The 16602-nt window shown below is 39.2% G+C and overlaps 1 protein-coding gene across 1 annotated transcript in view; it reads right to left on the bottom strand.

Annotated features, from left to right (window-relative positions):
• Positions 1–16602, bottom strand: part of CDKL2 (cyclin dependent kinase like 2) — a 208853-nt gene that overhangs the window by 33131 nt on the left and 159120 nt on the right. Inside the window, exons 11-12 of the mRNA XM_053703308.1 lie at positions 6203–6338; positions 1961–2067 (exon numbers count right to left, since the gene is read on the bottom strand). Coding sequence (XP_053559283.1) covers positions 1961–2067; positions 6203–6338 — 243 coding nt within the window. The remainder of the gene's footprint in view (positions 1–1960; positions 2068–6202; positions 6339–16602) is intronic.

The following is a 16602-nucleotide window of genomic DNA, read 5'->3' as shown; positions in this document are numbered from 1 at the left end:
AATTGGAAATATATGGTGCTGTGGACAATTGTGTACGATTGGATCTACTTTTGGGAGAATAGGCAGTTCTCCTGTCTTCATGAGCACAAATACCTGTTAGTGCTGTTCCAGCTTCAAAGTTTTGTATATATCTATATGAATATATACAGGTATAGATATATACAGATATGTATATAGGAATATCATTTTAAAAATACAAAGAACATTTTCCCCTATATAAAGAACAATGGAATGTTAAATATTAACAGTAAATACACAGTAAAACACATTAAATAATATGTATATATATATATATATACAGGCCTCAAAATTTCCACTCTTTACTAGCCATTGGCGAGTGGAAATTTAATGGCGGCGAGTAAAAGTTAGTGAAAAATGTACACTCCTATTGCAGCATTGACAAACATACATTTTGGGCTATGTGCTAAACATATTATCTGAAGGGATATTATATATCCTAGAAAGGGCAAGGATATGGTATTCCTCTAGGGCTGTAGGAACCCCATTAGTGCTTAGACTGTTACTAATGAGAGGGCAAATGGGGAGCAGAGAGAGAGAAAGATTGGAGACGAAAAGTAATAGTAAAGAAGATAGCTTTAGGAGAGAGTGGAGAAAAAAAAAAAGAAAGAGTAACAAGATATGAAAGAGGGGAAAGAAAAGATATGGCCCTAGAGATAAGGGAGAGGGTAAAAAGAGAGATTGAAGATAGAAGGGAGGAGAGATAGATAGTTAAAGGGACACTGAACCCAATTTTTTTATTTAGTGATTCAGATAGAGCATGCAATTTTATGCAACTTTCTAATTTACTCCTATTATCAATTTTTCTTCGTTCTCTTGCTATCTTTATTTGAAATAAAAGCCATCTAAGCTTTTTTGGGTTAAGAACTCTGGACAGCACTTTTTGATTGGTGGATGGATTTTTTCCACCAATCAGCAAGGACAACCCAGGTTGTTCACCAAAATGGGCCGGCATCTAAACTTAGATTCTTGCATTTCAAATAAAGATACAAAGAGAATAAAGAAAAATTGATAATAGGAGTAAATTAGAAAGTTGCTTAAAAATTCAGGCTCTATCTGAATCACGAAAGAAAAAATTTGGGTTCAGTGTCCCTTTAAGAGAGAGAAGGAAGAGATGATAATTATTAAAAAGAAAATCTCCAGGTCTGCAATGACCTTCCATGACTGTCAGGACTCTCTCCACTCTCTCACTTCAACAACTTCCTATCTCTATCCAGCTTATGTCTTACCCAGAACCGCCAAGTTGATGTTGCTTACTGCTATGCACTTATTTTTGTTAAAATTACTGTATGTAGCATTATTTAATTTTTCTAAAATAACAAATATTAAAAATGACTGCATAATAATGTGTTTCACAATGGCTAAAGATACACAAAGAGGGGGTGGAGTAGTGGATGTGGTGTGGGTAGGCTCAGAAGTGGCGAGTAACATTTTGGCCTGGCTAGTAGCTTACAACCTGAAATTTTGAGCCCTGTATATATATATTTATTTATTTATTATAGCCCTTTGCAGTCAAATACATGGTCATATACATATACCTTTGAACCCTTCTAAATATTTGTTATCAAAATTATAAATTAATATTATATATATATATATATATATATATTAATATTAATTATTTTATCCCTAACCCTTTTACGTGAGGTCTTCAGTCACTCTAAACCGACGTGTGTTAAATTTGATTGTGCTGGAGAAAATGCGTTTACTTACAACTTGTAGTTTGCATACAAATTAAAGCACCTGCAAAATTTAAATATTGCGCAATCGAATGCTAGCGTGCCACTTGTAATCTAGCCCTATATGTGTTAATATGAATATTAATTATTAATTAAACAGTAGTCATCTTGCAATTACATTTTTTTTTCAATGCAATACAGTTATAATCCACCTGCCAGTGGTTTTATCTAAGCAATAAACATGAGAAGTCTATAAAGTTAACCTGTGGCAAGGCTGTACTGGAATTATGAAGATCGATCATCCCAAGTAATGGCATCCGGCACTCCTGTGTTGTTTTGTTCTCTTTCTTCACTACTTTTGAACTGCGGACTATAGAAATAAAAATCACATATTGTTTGATGCAATAAACCAATGACTTATTAGGACTATTAATAGAAATCAGCATACATGGTTTTGTGTCTTACAAAAGAGCTATATTAATCCACATGGAAAAATAATGAATTATATTGAATTAAGATGGTATAGGAGGCGACAGAGGAGGCTGATTATTTTTTTTTGAGGGGAAACAGAGGTTATTGTGGGTAAAATCTTGTAACTTTCTTTATTGCTCTAAAAGAAACAATTCACAGGAGTTAGCGTTCAATATCCACTTGCACCTTGGGTTAATCTAAAGACACCCAGTGACATGGCTTAAAGGGACACTCAAGTCAAAATTAAACTTTCATTATTCAGATAGAGCATGCAATTTTAAACAACTATCCAATTTACTTCCATTAACAAAATGTGCACAGTCTTTTTATATTTAAACTTTTTGAGTCACCAGCTGCTACTGAGCATGTGCAAGAATTCACAGAATAAGCGTGTATGCATTTGTGATTGGCTGATGGCTGTCACATGATACGTGTATGCATTTGCGATTGGCTGATGGCTGTCACATGGTGCAAGGGGAGTGGAAATAGACCTAACTTTTAAATAAATCTTCTACTCATTTGAAGTTCAGACTAAGTACTATTGCATTGTCTTGTTATCATGCATTTCTGGATTAGGCAAATCTACTGTGTTGACTGGTCCTTTAAACTGGCATTATTCTGAATATAAATAACGGGACGTGAAAGCAAAAATGTTATTTTCATGATGGAGACAGAATACAGTTTTTACATTTTTTTTAACTTTGTTCTCATGGTATTCTTTGTTGTAAAGCATATCTAGGTAGGCAGCATGCACGTCTGGAGTCCAATATGCTTTTAACCATGTTATTAATTTCTGAACACTAGATGGCGGTAGTGTTTATACAATGTATAACTGTTGAATCCTATTTTCCAAAACTCCCTGCAGGGTAGACCTGTGTATCTCTGGAGGGCAGTGCCTGGATACCGGTGTGATTTGTAAATTAGAAGAGAGAAAGAGGTATCATATGGCACACTGAAATTGAGAGCCTAAATTAGCAAAATTTGTTGTAGGCAAACACAAGAACGAGTAATAATAAAATATAACTTTTATTCATTTGTTTATTAAAAATAAAAAGAATGTTTATGTGTTTTAAAATAGGGTATTACTTGAAGTAGGTAGGTGTTTAAGTGAACAAATCATTATGGTAAGGAAATTGTCCTATATCTATATCATCATAGGAGCAGTATAAATGATTTACAGAGACACATAATGTATCATATAACATGTGCTACGTTTACTATTGAAAAGTACAATTGTAACACTTAACACTGGTTGTATTGGTATGAAGCTTATACATTGGAGCTACAAATGATCCCTAGAATGACATGAACTGTCATAGTAATTCAAAATAAAAAAGTAATATCCCAAAGATGGAACATACTATTTTAAACTCATTAAAAATAGCTCCTCCTGAGAAAAAGATCAAATATTATCTTGGTAGACAACTATAATATATTAGTCATATGAGCAAAAAACTATGGGGTCTATTAGTGGATTAGAGAGTTACCATGTGTAAAGGAGGTAAAATTACCCAAATGTAACGAGAATCATATGAACGTAGGTATAGCACTGTGATTATATAGCATTATGTAGCTCAAAATAACCGCAATTAAATTATTTAGCTGTGATTTTACTCTATTGTACTAAGTTGTACTGATATTGTATGACAGTGTGTAACACACCAGATTTGGCTATTTGTTAAACCCACTTTAACGTTATTGTCAATATACCACTCTCCCAGATATAATGAGAGCCCACAAGTTTTTTTTAAAAAAAAGCTGATTAGGCCAACAACATATTAAATACCCATAAGTAAATCTTTTTTAACAAAATCATTTCTCAAGAGAAGCAGTGCGAACGCCTAATGCGCGTTTCACCAACTGCTTTGTCAAATCACAGCTAAATGAGTAGCGATTATATTGAGCTATATATCACTATACAATAGCGTTAAACTGGTGGCTAAGAAACACGGTCAATCTGTGTAACACTCTATTAGATACTACCGGTGATATATATTACCATAGTGTAAAAACTGTGATTAATTCAATAATAGTTACTTTGAATGGCTAAAGAAGTAATGATTATATCGAGCAATATCCTGCTACATATCCTCTATAGTGTTGAATTGGTGGCCCAGTGAATAAATGGCTAATCAGTTAATACCTTGTTAGAGACTACCGGTGGCATATATATATATATATATTACAATAGGGCCAAAATTGTGAATAATTTAATCGCGGTTATTTTGAGCTACATAATGCTATATAATCACAGTGCTATACCTACGTTCATGTGATTCTCGTTACATTTGGGTAATTTTACCTCCTTTACACATGGTAACTCTCTAATCCACTAATAGACCCCATAGTTTTTTGCTCATATGACTAATATATTATAGTTGTCTACCAAGATAATATTTTATCTTTTTCTCAGGAGGAGCTATTTTTAATGAGTTTAAAATAGTATGTTCCATCTTTGGGATATTACTTTTTTATTTTGAATTACTATGACAGTTCATGTCATTCTAGGGATCATTTGTAGCTCCAATGTATAAGCTTCATACCAATACAACCAGTGTTAAGTGTTACAATTGTACTTTTCAATAGTAAACGTAGCACATGTTATATGATACATTATGTGTCTCTGTAAATCATTTATACTGCTCCTATGATGATATAGATATAGGACAATTTCCTTACCATAATTATTTGTTCACTTAAACACCTACCTACTTCAAGTGATACTCTATTTTAAAACACCTAAACATTCTTTTTATTTTTAATAAACAAATGAATAAAAGTTATATTTTATTATTACTCGTTCTTGTGTTTGCCTACAACAAATTTTGCTAATTTAGGCTCTCAATTTCAGTGTGCCATATGATACCTCTTTCTCTTTCTCTCTTCTAATTTACCTACCTAGGTACCTCTTCAACAAATAGTATCATGGGAACAAAGCAAATTAATAGAAATACATTTGAAACTTTTTTAAATTGTATGCTCTCTAAATCACAAGACAATTTTTGGGTTTTATATCCCTTTAACGTTGCATAAGGATCTCCTTGTGCAACCTGTCAATCATTAGTTTGTGGTGTTTTAAATGATGACTGCTGCTTCTTAAAGGGGCATGAAACCCAATGTATTTACTTTCATGATTCGGATAAAGCATATTTAAAACAACTTTCCAATTTACTTCTATTTTCACATTTTCTTTGTTCTTTTGGTATCCTTTGTTGAAAAACATTCCTAGGTAGGCTCAGGAATAGTTAGCTGTTGTATGGCTTTACATACATGTCTCTTGTCATTGGCTCACCTGATGTGATCAGCTAAAATTGGATGCTCTATCTGAATCAGGAAAGAAACATTTTAGGTTTCATGTCCCTTTAACTTGTAGTAAGCAGGCTCACATGAGGGAATCTGTCCCACAAGGGCTCTAAAGTGGCTTACACAACTTGTTAAATTGAGCCCAAGGTGTGTGAAAGTTAAAGTTCTCTTCACATGTTTGGTATACTGGCTAGAAACAAATAATTTAAATGTAATATATTACAGATGAAACACAGCTGGTCTTAAAGGGACACTAAACCCAATTTTGTTCTATCATGATTCAGATAAAGCATGCAATTTTTAAGCAACTTTCTAATTTACTCCTATTATCAATTTTTCTTCGTTCTCTTGCTATCTTTATTTAAAAAGCAGGAATGTAAAGCTTAAGACCCAACCCATTTTTGGTTTATGTTTGCTTATTGGTTAGCCAAATGTAGCCACCAATAAGCAAGTGCTATCCAGGGTGCTGAACCTAAAATGGGCCAGCTTCTAAGCTTTAAATTCCTGCTTTTTAAATAAAGATAGCAAGAGAACAAAGAAAAATTGATAATACGAGTAAATTAGAAAGTTGCTTAAAATGTCATGCTCTATTTGAATCATTAAAGAAAAAAATTGGGGTTAGTATCCCTTTAATTATTACTGATTGCTGCACCCACATATTATTTGATGAATATATGTAATATTTTTAGTGCTGTGAGATACTGGAAAATTAAAACAATCAAACTGCTTACCACTGTACAGTGCCCCACCATCCACTCCTTTTAGTTCAGGCAGGTGACCATAGGTAAGCTCAGGAAGTTTCTTATCAGCCTTGGAAAACTCCCATCTTTTCTTGCTTATTTGAAGGGGACTCTTGTCATTTGTAACCTATTATCAATCAAGACATGACTTGAATTCAAATATAATTGAAGATATAATCTGATCGCTTGAATTTTAAAATAAGTATTATATGCTGAATTTTAATTATATATTGCTCAATTAACCCTATGAGGCCTATTTATCAAATGTCTGTCGGACCTGATCCGACAGTGCGGATCAGGTCCGACAGACATCGCTGAATGCGGAGAGCAATACGCTCTCCGTATTCAGCATTGCACTAACAGCTCACAAGAGCTGCTGGTGCAACGCCGCCCCCTGCAGACTCGAGGCCAATCGGCCGCCAGCAGGGGGGCGTCAATCAACCTGATCGTACTCGATCGGGTTGAATTGTGGCGATTCCTGTCCGCCTGCTCAGAGCAGGCGGACAGGGTTATGGAGCAGCGGTCTTTAGACCGCTGCTTCATAACTGCTGTTTCTGGCGAGTCTGAATACTCGCCCGAAACACTGGCCCATTCGGAGCTTGATAAATGGGCCTCTATGGCACAATACACATTTTAAAAAGATAAAACAAATCTTCCATGTGTCTTATTTTCAGAATACAAACATATTGCCACAAGCTTGTAAATAGATTGACTTACAGTCGCCTAGATTTAGAGTTTTGCGGCCAAAGGGGTGCGTTAGCTAAGCGTGTTTTTTTTCCCCCGCACCTTTTAAATAACGCTGGTATTTAGAGTTCTCTGAAGGGCTGCATTAGGCTCCAAAAAGGGAGCGTAGAGGCATATTTACCGCCACTTCAACTCTCAATACCAGCGTTGCTTACGGTAGCGGCTAGCTTGAAAAACGTGCTCGTGCACGATTCCCCCATAGGAAACAATGGGGCAGTTTGGGCTGAAAAAAAACCTAACACCTGCAAAAAAGCAGCGTTCAGCTCCTAACGCAGCCCCATTGTTTCCTATGGGGAAACAGTTTCTAAGTCTGCACTTAACACCCTAACATGTACCCCGAGTCTAAACACCCCTAACCTTACACTTATTAACCCCTAATCTGCCGCCCCCGCTATCGCTGACCCCTGCATATTATTATTAACCCCTAATCTGCCGCTCCGGACACCGCCGCAACCTACATTATCCCTATGTACCCCTAATCTGCTGCCCACAACATCGCTGACACCTATATTATATTTATTAACCCTTAATCTGCCCCCCCCCCAATGTTGCCGCTACCTTACCTACACTTATTAACCCCTAATCTGCCGACCAGACCTCGCCGACACTATAATAAATGTATTAACCCCTAAAACGCTGCACTCCCGCCTCGCAAACCCTATAATAAATAGTATTAACCCCTAATCTGCCCTCCCTAACATCTGCGACACCTAACTTCAAGTATTAACCCCTAATCTGCCGACCGGACCTCGCCGCTACTCTAATAAATGTATTAACCCCTAAAGCTAAGTCTAACCCTAACCCTAACACCCCCCTAAGTTAAAACATAATTTATGTAAGAACTTACCTGATAAATTCATTTCTTTCATATTAGCAAGAGTCCATGAGCTAGTGACGTATGGGATATACATTCCTACCAGGAGGGGCAAAGTTTCCCAAACCTCAAAATGCCTATAAATACACCCCTCACCACACCCACAATTCAGTTTAACGAATAGCCAAGAAGTGGGGTGATAAGAAAGGAGCGAAAGCATCAAAAATAAGGAATTGGAATAATTGTGCTTTATACAAAAAAATCATAACCTCCACAAAAAAGGGTGGGCCTCATGGACTCTTGCTATGATATGAATTATGAAATTAATTTATCAGGTAAGTTCTTACATAAATTATGTTTTCTTTCATGTAATTAGCAAGAGTCCATGAGCTAGTGACGTATGGGATAGCAGATACCCAAGATGTGGAACTTCCGCGCAAGAGTCACTAGAGAGGGAGGGATAAAATAAAGACAGCCAATTCCGCTGAAAAAATAATCCACAACCAAATCAAAAAGTTTTAATCTTATAATGAAAAAAACTGAAATTATAAGCAGAAGAATCAAACTGAAACAGCTGCCTGAAGTACTTTTCTACCAAAAACTGCTTCAGAAGAAGAAAAAACATCAAAATGGTAGAATTTAGTAAAAGTATGCAAAGAAGACCAAGTTGCTGCTTTGCAAATCTGATCAACAGAAGCTTCATTCCGAAAAGCCCAGGAAGTAGAAACTGACCTATTAGAATGAGCCGTTATCCTTTGAGGCGGGGACTTACCCGACTCTACATAAGCATGATGAATCAAAGACTTTAACCAAGATGCCAAGGAAATGGCAGAAACCTTCTGACCTTTCCTGGAACCAGAAAAGATAACAAATAGACTAGAAGTCTTTCTAAAACCTTTAGTAGCTTCAACATAATATTTCAAAGCTCTTACTAAATCCAAAGAATGTAAAGATCTCTCCATAGAATTCTTAGGATTAGGACACAATGAAGGGACAACAATTTCTCTACTAATGTTGTTAGAATTCACAACCTTAGGTAAACATTTAAATGAAGTCCGCAACACCGCCTTATCCTGATGAAAAATCAGAAAAGGAGATTCACAAGAAAGAGCAGATAACTCAGAAACTCTTCTAGCAGAAGAGATGGCCAAAAGAAAACAAAATTTATGCTTACCTGATAAATTCATTTCTCCTGCAGTGTGGTCAGTCCACGGGTCATCATTACTTCTGGGATATTATCTCCTCCCCTACAGGAAGTGCAAGAGGATTCACCCAGCAGAGCTGCTATATAGCTCCTCCCCTCTACGTCACCTCCAGTCATTCGACCAAAGGACCAACGAGAAAGGAGAAGCCCAAGGGTGTAGTGGTGACTGGAGTATAATCCAAAAAAATTTTAAGCCTGCCATAAAAAACAGGGCGGGCCGTGGACTGACCACACTACAGGAGAAATGAATTTATCAGGTAAGCATAAATTTTGTTTTCTCCTGTTAAGTGTGGTCAGTCCACGGGTCATCATTACTTCTGGGATACCAATACCAAAGCAAAAGTACACGGATGACGGGAGGGACAGGCAGGCTCTTTATACGGAGGGAACCACTGCCTGAAGAACCTTTCTCCCAAAAACAGCCTCTGAAGAAGCAAAAGTGTCAAATTTGGAAAATTTGGAAAAAGTATGAAGAGAAGACCAAGTTGCAGCCTTGCAAATCTGTTCAACAGAAGCCTCATTCTTAAAGGCCCAAGTGGAAGCCACAGCTCTAGTAGAATGAGCTGTAATTCTTTCAGGAGGCTGCTGTCCAGCAGTCTCATAGGCTAATCGTATTATGCTACGAAGCCAAAAAGAGAGAGAGGTAGCCGAAGCTTTTTGACCTCTCCTCTGACCAGAATAAACGACAAACAGGGAAGACGTTTGACGAAAATCCTTAGTTGCCTGTAGATAAAATTTCAGGGCACGGACTACATCTAGATTGTGTAGCAGACGTTCCTTCTTCGAGGAAGGATTAGGACACAAAGATGGAACAACAATCTCTTGATTGATATTCCTGTTAGTGACCACCTTAGGTAGGAACCCAGGTTTAGTACGCAGAACTACCTTGTCTGAATGAAAAATCAGATAAGGAGAATCACAATGTAAGGCAGATAACTCAGAAACTCTTCGAGCCGAGGAAATAGCCATTAAAAACAGAACTTTCCAAGATAACAACTTGATATCAATGGAATGAAGGGGTTCAAACGGAACACCCTGTAAAACATTAAGAACTAAGTTCAAACTCCATGGCGGAGCAACAGTTTTAAACACAGGCTTGATCCTAGCTAAAGCCTGACAAAAAGCTTGAACGTCCGGAACTTCTGACAGACGTTTGTGTAAAAGAATGGACAGAGCTGAAATCTGTCCCTTTAGAGAACTAGCGGATAACCCCTTTTCTAAACCTTCTTGTAGAAAAGACAATATCCTTGGAATCCTAACCTTACTCCATGAGTAACTTTTGGATTCGCACCAATATAAGTATTTACGCCATATTTTATGGTAAATCCTTCTGGTAACAGGCTTCCTAGCCTGTATTAAGGTATCAATAACTGGCTCAGAAAAACCACGTTTTGATAAAATCAAGCGTTCAATTTCCAAGCAGTCAGCTTCAGAGAAGTTAGATTTTGATGTTTGAATGGACCCTGGATCAGAAGGTCCTGTTTCAGAGGTAGAGACCAAGGCGGACAGGATGACATGTCCACTAGATCTGCATACCAAGTCCTGCGTGGCCATGCAGGTGCTATTAGAATCACTGATGCTCTCTCCTGTTTGATTCTGGCAATCAATCGAGGAAGCATCGGGAAGGGTGGAAACACATAAGCCATCCCGAAGGTCCAAGGTGCTGTCAAAGCATCTATCAGAACCGCTCCCGGATCCCTGGATCTGGACCCGTAGCGAGGAAGCTTGGCGTTCTGACGAGACGCCATGAGATCTATCTCTGGTTTGCCCCAACGTCGAAGTATCTGGGCAAAGACCTCCGGATGAATTTCCCACTCCCCCGGATGAAAAGTCTGACGACTTAAGAAATCCGCCTCCCAGTTCTCCACTCCCGGGATGTGGATTGCAGACAGGTGGCAAGAGTGAGACTCTGCCCAGCGAATTATCTTTGATACTTCCATCATTGCTAGGGAGCTTCTTGTCCCTCCCTGATGGTTGATGTAAGCTACAGTCGTGATGTTGTCCGACTGAAACCTGATGAACCCCCGAGTTGTTAACTGGGGCCAAGCCAGAAGGGCATTGAGAACTGCTCTCAATTCCAGAATGTTTATTGGAAGGAGGCTCTCCTCCTGATTCCATAGTCCCTGAGCCTTCAGAGAATTCCAGACAGCGCCCCAACCTAATAGGCTGGCGTCTGTTGTTACAATTGTCCAGTCTGGCCTGCTGAATGGCATCCCCCTGGACAGGTGTGGCCGATAAAGCCACCATAGAAGAGAATTTCTGGTCTCTTGATTCAGATTCAGAGTGGGGGACAAATCTGAGTAATCCCCATTCCACTGACTTAGCATGCACAATTGCAGCGGTCTGAGATGTAGGCGTGCAAAAGGTACTATGTCCATTGCCGCTACCATTAAGCCGATCACCTCCATGCATTGAGCTACTGACGGGTGTTGAATGGAATGAAGGACACGGCATGCATTTTGAAGCTTTGTTAACCTGTCTTCTGTCAGGTAAATCTTCATTTCTACAGAATCTATCAGAGTCCCTAAGAAGGGAACTCTTGTGAGTGGAAAGAGTGAACTCTTCTTTTCGTTCACCTTCCATCCATGCGACCTTAGAAATGCCAGTACTAACTCTGTATGAGACTTGGCAGTTTGAAAGCTTGAAGCTTGTATCAGAATGTCGTCTAGGTACGGAGCTACCGAAATTCCTCGCGGTCTTAGTACCGCCAGAAGAGTACCCAGAACCTTTGTGAAGATTCTTGGAGCTGTAGCCAATCCGAATGGAAGAGCTACAAACTGGTAATGCCTGTCTAGAAAGGCAAACCTTAGATACCGGTAATGACTTCTGTGAATCGGTATGTGAAGGTAAGCATCCTTTAAATCCACTGTGGTCATGTACTGACCCTCTTGGATCATGGGCAAAATTGTTCGAATAGTTTCCATCTTGAACGATGGAACTCTTAGGAATTTGTTTAGGATCTTTAAATCCAAGATTGGCCTGAAAGTTCCCTCTTTTTTGGGAACTACAAACAGATTTGAGTAAAACTCTTGTCCTTGTTCCGACCGCGGAACTGGATGGATCACTCCCATTAATAAAAGATCTTGTACGCAGCGTAGGAACGCTTCTCTCTTTATTTGGTTTGTTGACAACCTTGACAGATGAAATCTCCCTCTTGGGGGAGAGGATTTGAAGTCCAGAAGGTATCCCTGAGATATGATCTCTAACGCCCAGGGATCCTGAACATCTCTTGCCCAAGCCTGGGCGAAGAGAGAAAGTCTGCCCCCTACTAGATCCGGTCCCGGATCGGGGGCCCTCGATTCATGCTGTCTTAGGGGCAGCAGCAGGTTTCCTGGCCTGCTTGCTCTTGTTCCAGGACTGGTTAGGTTTCCAGCCTTGTCTGTAGCGAGCAACAGCTCCTTCCTGTTTTGGTGCAGAGGAAGTTGATGCTGTTCCTGCTTTGAAATTACGAAAGGAACGAAAATTAGACTGTCTAGCCCTAGGTTTGGCTTTGTCCTGAGGCAGGGCATGGCCTTTACCTCCTGTAATGTCAGCGATAATCTCTTTCAACCCGGGCCCGAATAAGGTCTGCCCTTTGAAAGGTATATTAAGCAATTTAGATTTAGAAGTAACATCAGCTGACCAGGATTTTAGCCACAGTGCTCTGCGTGCCTGAATGGCAAATCCGGAATTCTTAGCCGTAAGTTTAGTTAAATGTACTACGGCATCTGAAATAAATGAGTTAGCTAACTTAAGGGCTTTAAGTTTGTGTGTAATCTCATCTAGTGTAGATGATTGAAGTGTCTCTTCCAGAGACTCAAACCAAAATGCTGCTGCAGCCGTGACAGGCGCAATACATGCAAGAGGTTGCAATATAAAACCTTGTTGAACAAACATTTTCTTAAGGTAACCCTCTAATTTCTTATCCATTGGATCTGAAAAAGCACAGCTATCCTCCACCGGGATAGTGGTACGCTTAGCTAAAGTAGAAACTGCTCCCTCCACCTTAGGGACCGTTTGCCATAAGTCCCGTGTGGTGGCGTCTATTGGAAACATTTTTCTAAATATCGGAGGAGGTGAGAACGGCACACCGGGCCTATCCCACTCCTTAGTAACAATTTCAGTAAGTCTCTTAGGTATAGGAAAAACATCAGTACTCGCCGGTACCGCAAAATATTTATCCAACCTACACATTTTCTCTGGTATTGCAACTGTGTTACAATCATTCAGAGCCGCTAACACCTCCCCTAGTAATACACGGAGGTTTTCCAGCTTAAATTTAAAATTTGAAATATCTGAATCCAGTCTGTTTGGATCAGAACCGTCACCCACAGAATGAAGCTCTCCGTCCTCATGTTCTGCCACCTGTGACACAGTGTCTGACATGGCCCTAATATTATCAGCGCACTCTGTTCTCACCCCAGAGTGATCACGCTTGCCTCTAAGTTCTGGTAATTTAGCCAAAACTTCAGTCATAACAGTAGCCATATCCTGTAATGTGATTTGAAATGGCCGCCCAGATGTACTCGGCGCTACAATATCACGCACCTCCCGAGCGGGAGATGCAGGTACTGACACGTGAGGCGAGTTAGTCGGCATAACTCTCCCCTCGTTGTTAGGTGAAATATGTTCAGTTTGTACAGATTGACTTTTATTTAAAGTAACATCAATACAATTAGTACATAAATTTCTATTGGGCTCCACTTTGGCATTAGCACATATAGCACATGTATCTTCCTCTGAATCAGACATGTTTAACACACTAGCAATAAACTAGCAACTTGGAAATGCTTTTCAAGTAATTTACAATAATATGAAAACGAACTGTGCCTATAAGAAGCACAGAAAAAATTATGACAGTTGAAAATAAATAAGTTATAGCATCAAATCTTTGTAAGAAATATACAATTTTAGCAAAGGATTGTTCCCATTAGCAAAGGATAACTAACCCTGACAGCAGAAAAAAATACACAATAAACGTTTTTTATCACAGTCAACTACAATCTTCACAGCTCTGCTGTGAATGATTACCTCCCTCAAAACAAGCTTTGGAGATCCCTGAGTTCTGTAGAGATGAACCGGATCATGCAGGAAGAAAATGAACTTCTGACTGAGTTTTTTGATGCGTAGTAAAAGCGCCAAAAATGGCCCCTCCCCCTCACACATAACAGTGAGAGAGATCAGTAAACTGCTTTAATTTAAACAAAACTATTGCCAAGTGGAAAAAATAGTGCCCAAAACATTTTTTCACCCAGTACCTCAGAGAAATAAACGATTTTACATGCCAGCAAAAAAACGTTTAACTTCAATAAATTAATTGTTATTTAAAACCTATTGCAAGTCCCTGCAAAATAGGTTAAGTCTATGCATACAGTATAAATCCAGTGAAGTACCATTCCCCAGAATACTGAAGTGTAAAATATACATACATGACAGCCTGATACCAGCTACATCTACTGCATTTAAGGCTGAGTTTACATTATAACGGTATGGCAGGATTTTCTCATCAATTCCATGTCAGAAAATAATAAACTGCTACATACCTCTTTGCAGATTAATCTGCCCGCTGTCCCCTGATCTGAAGTTTACCTCTCCTCAGATGGCCGAGAAACAGCAATATGATCTTAACTACTCCGGCTAAAATCATAGAAAAAACTCAGGTAGATTCTTCTTCAAATCCTACCAGAGAATGAATAACACACTCCGGTGCTATTATAAAATAACAAACTTTTGATTGAAGGTAATAAACTAATTAAAATCACCACAGTCCTCTCACACATCCTATCTATTCGTTGGGTGCAAGAGAATGACTGGAGGTGACGTAGAGGGGAGGAGCTATATAGCAGCTCTGCTGGGTGAATCCTCTTGCACTTCCTGTAGGGGAGGAGATAATATCCCAGAAGTAATGATGACCCGTGGACTGACCACACTTAACAGGAGAAACAACACTTTCCAAGAAAGTAATTTAATATCCAGAGAATGCACAGGTTCAAACGGAGGAGCCTGTAAAGTCCTCAGAACCAAATTAAGACTCCAAGGAGGAGAGATTGACTTAATGACAGGCTTGATATGAACCAAAGCCTGTACAAAACAATGAATATCAGGATGATTAGCAATCTTTCTGTGAAAAAGAACAGAAGGAGCAGAGATTTGACCTTTCAAAGAGCTTGCAGACAAACCCTTATCCAAACCATCCTGAAGAAACTGTAAAATCCTAGGAATTCTAAAAGAATGCCAAGAGAATTTATGAGAAGAACACCAAGAAATGTAAGTCTTCCAGACTCGGTAATAAATCTTTATAGACACAGACTTACAAGCCTGTATCATAGTATTAATCACTGAGTCAGAGAAACCTCTATGACTAAGAATCAAGCGTTCAATCTCCATACCTTCAAATTTAATGATTTGAGATCCTGATGGAAAAATGGGCCTTGAGATAGAAGGTCTGGCCTTAACGGAAGTGTCCAAGGTTGGCAACTTGCCATCCGAACGAGATCCGCATACCAAAACCTGTGAGGCCATGCTGGAGCCACCAGCAATACAAACGAACGTTCCATTAGAATTTTGGAAATCACTTTTGGAAGAAGAACTAGAGGCGGAAAGATATAAGCAGGTTGATAATTCCAAGGAAGCGACAACGCGTCCACTGCTTCCGCCTGAGGATCCCTGGATCTGGACAGATACCTGGGAAGTTTCTTGTTTAGATGAGAGGCCATCAGATCTATTTCTGGAAGTCCCCAGATTTGAACAATCTGAAGAAATACCTCTGGGTGAAGAGACCATTCGCCCGGATGTAACGTCTGGCGACTGAGATAATCCGCTTCCCAATTGTCTACACCTGGGATGTGAACCGCAGAGATTAGACAGGAGCTGGATTCCACCCATACAAGTATCCGAGATACTTCTTTCATAGCCTGAGGACTGTGAGTCCCACCTTGATGATTGACATACGCCACGGTTGTGACATTGTCTGTCTGAAAACAAATAAACGATTCTCTCTTCAGAAGAGGCCAGAACTGAAGAGCTCTGAAAATCGCACAGAGTTCCAAAATGTTGATTGGTAATTTCGCCTCCTGAAATTCCCAAACCCCCTGCGCTGTCAGAGATCCCCATACAGCTCCCCAACCTGAAAGACTCGCATCTGTTGAGATCACAGTCCAGGTTGGGCGAACAAAAGAGGCCCCTTGAATTAGACGATGGTGATTCAACCACCAAGTCAGAGAAGATCGAACATTGGGATTTAAGGATATTAATTGTGATATATTTGTATAATCCCTGCACCACTGGTTCAGCATACAAAGCTGGAGAGGTCTCATGTGAAAGCGAGCAAAGGGGATCGCATCCAATGCAGCAGTCATGAGACCTAGAATTTCCATGCACAAAGCTACCGAAGGGAATGATTGAAACTGAAGGTTTCGACAAGCTGAAACCAACTTCAGACGTCTCTTTTCTGTTAGAGACAAAGTCATGGACACTGAATCTATTTGAAAACCCAAAAAGGTAACCTTTGTCTGAGGAATCAAAGAACTCTTTGGTAAATTGATCCTCCAACCATGTCTTTGAAGAAACAACACAAGTTGATTCGTATGAGATTCTGCAGAATGTAAGGACTGAGCAAGTACCAAGATACTGTCCAAATAAGGAAATACC

This window comes from Bombina bombina, chromosome 2 (assembly GCF_027579735.1).
Source record: "Bombina bombina isolate aBomBom1 chromosome 2, aBomBom1.pri, whole genome shotgun sequence".
Classification (NCBI taxonomy): Eukaryota; Metazoa; Chordata; class Amphibia; order Anura; family Bombinatoridae; genus Bombina; species Bombina bombina.
The sequence above is the reverse complement of the archived record's forward strand: the minus strand, read 5'-3'. Positions and strand labels throughout refer to the sequence as shown.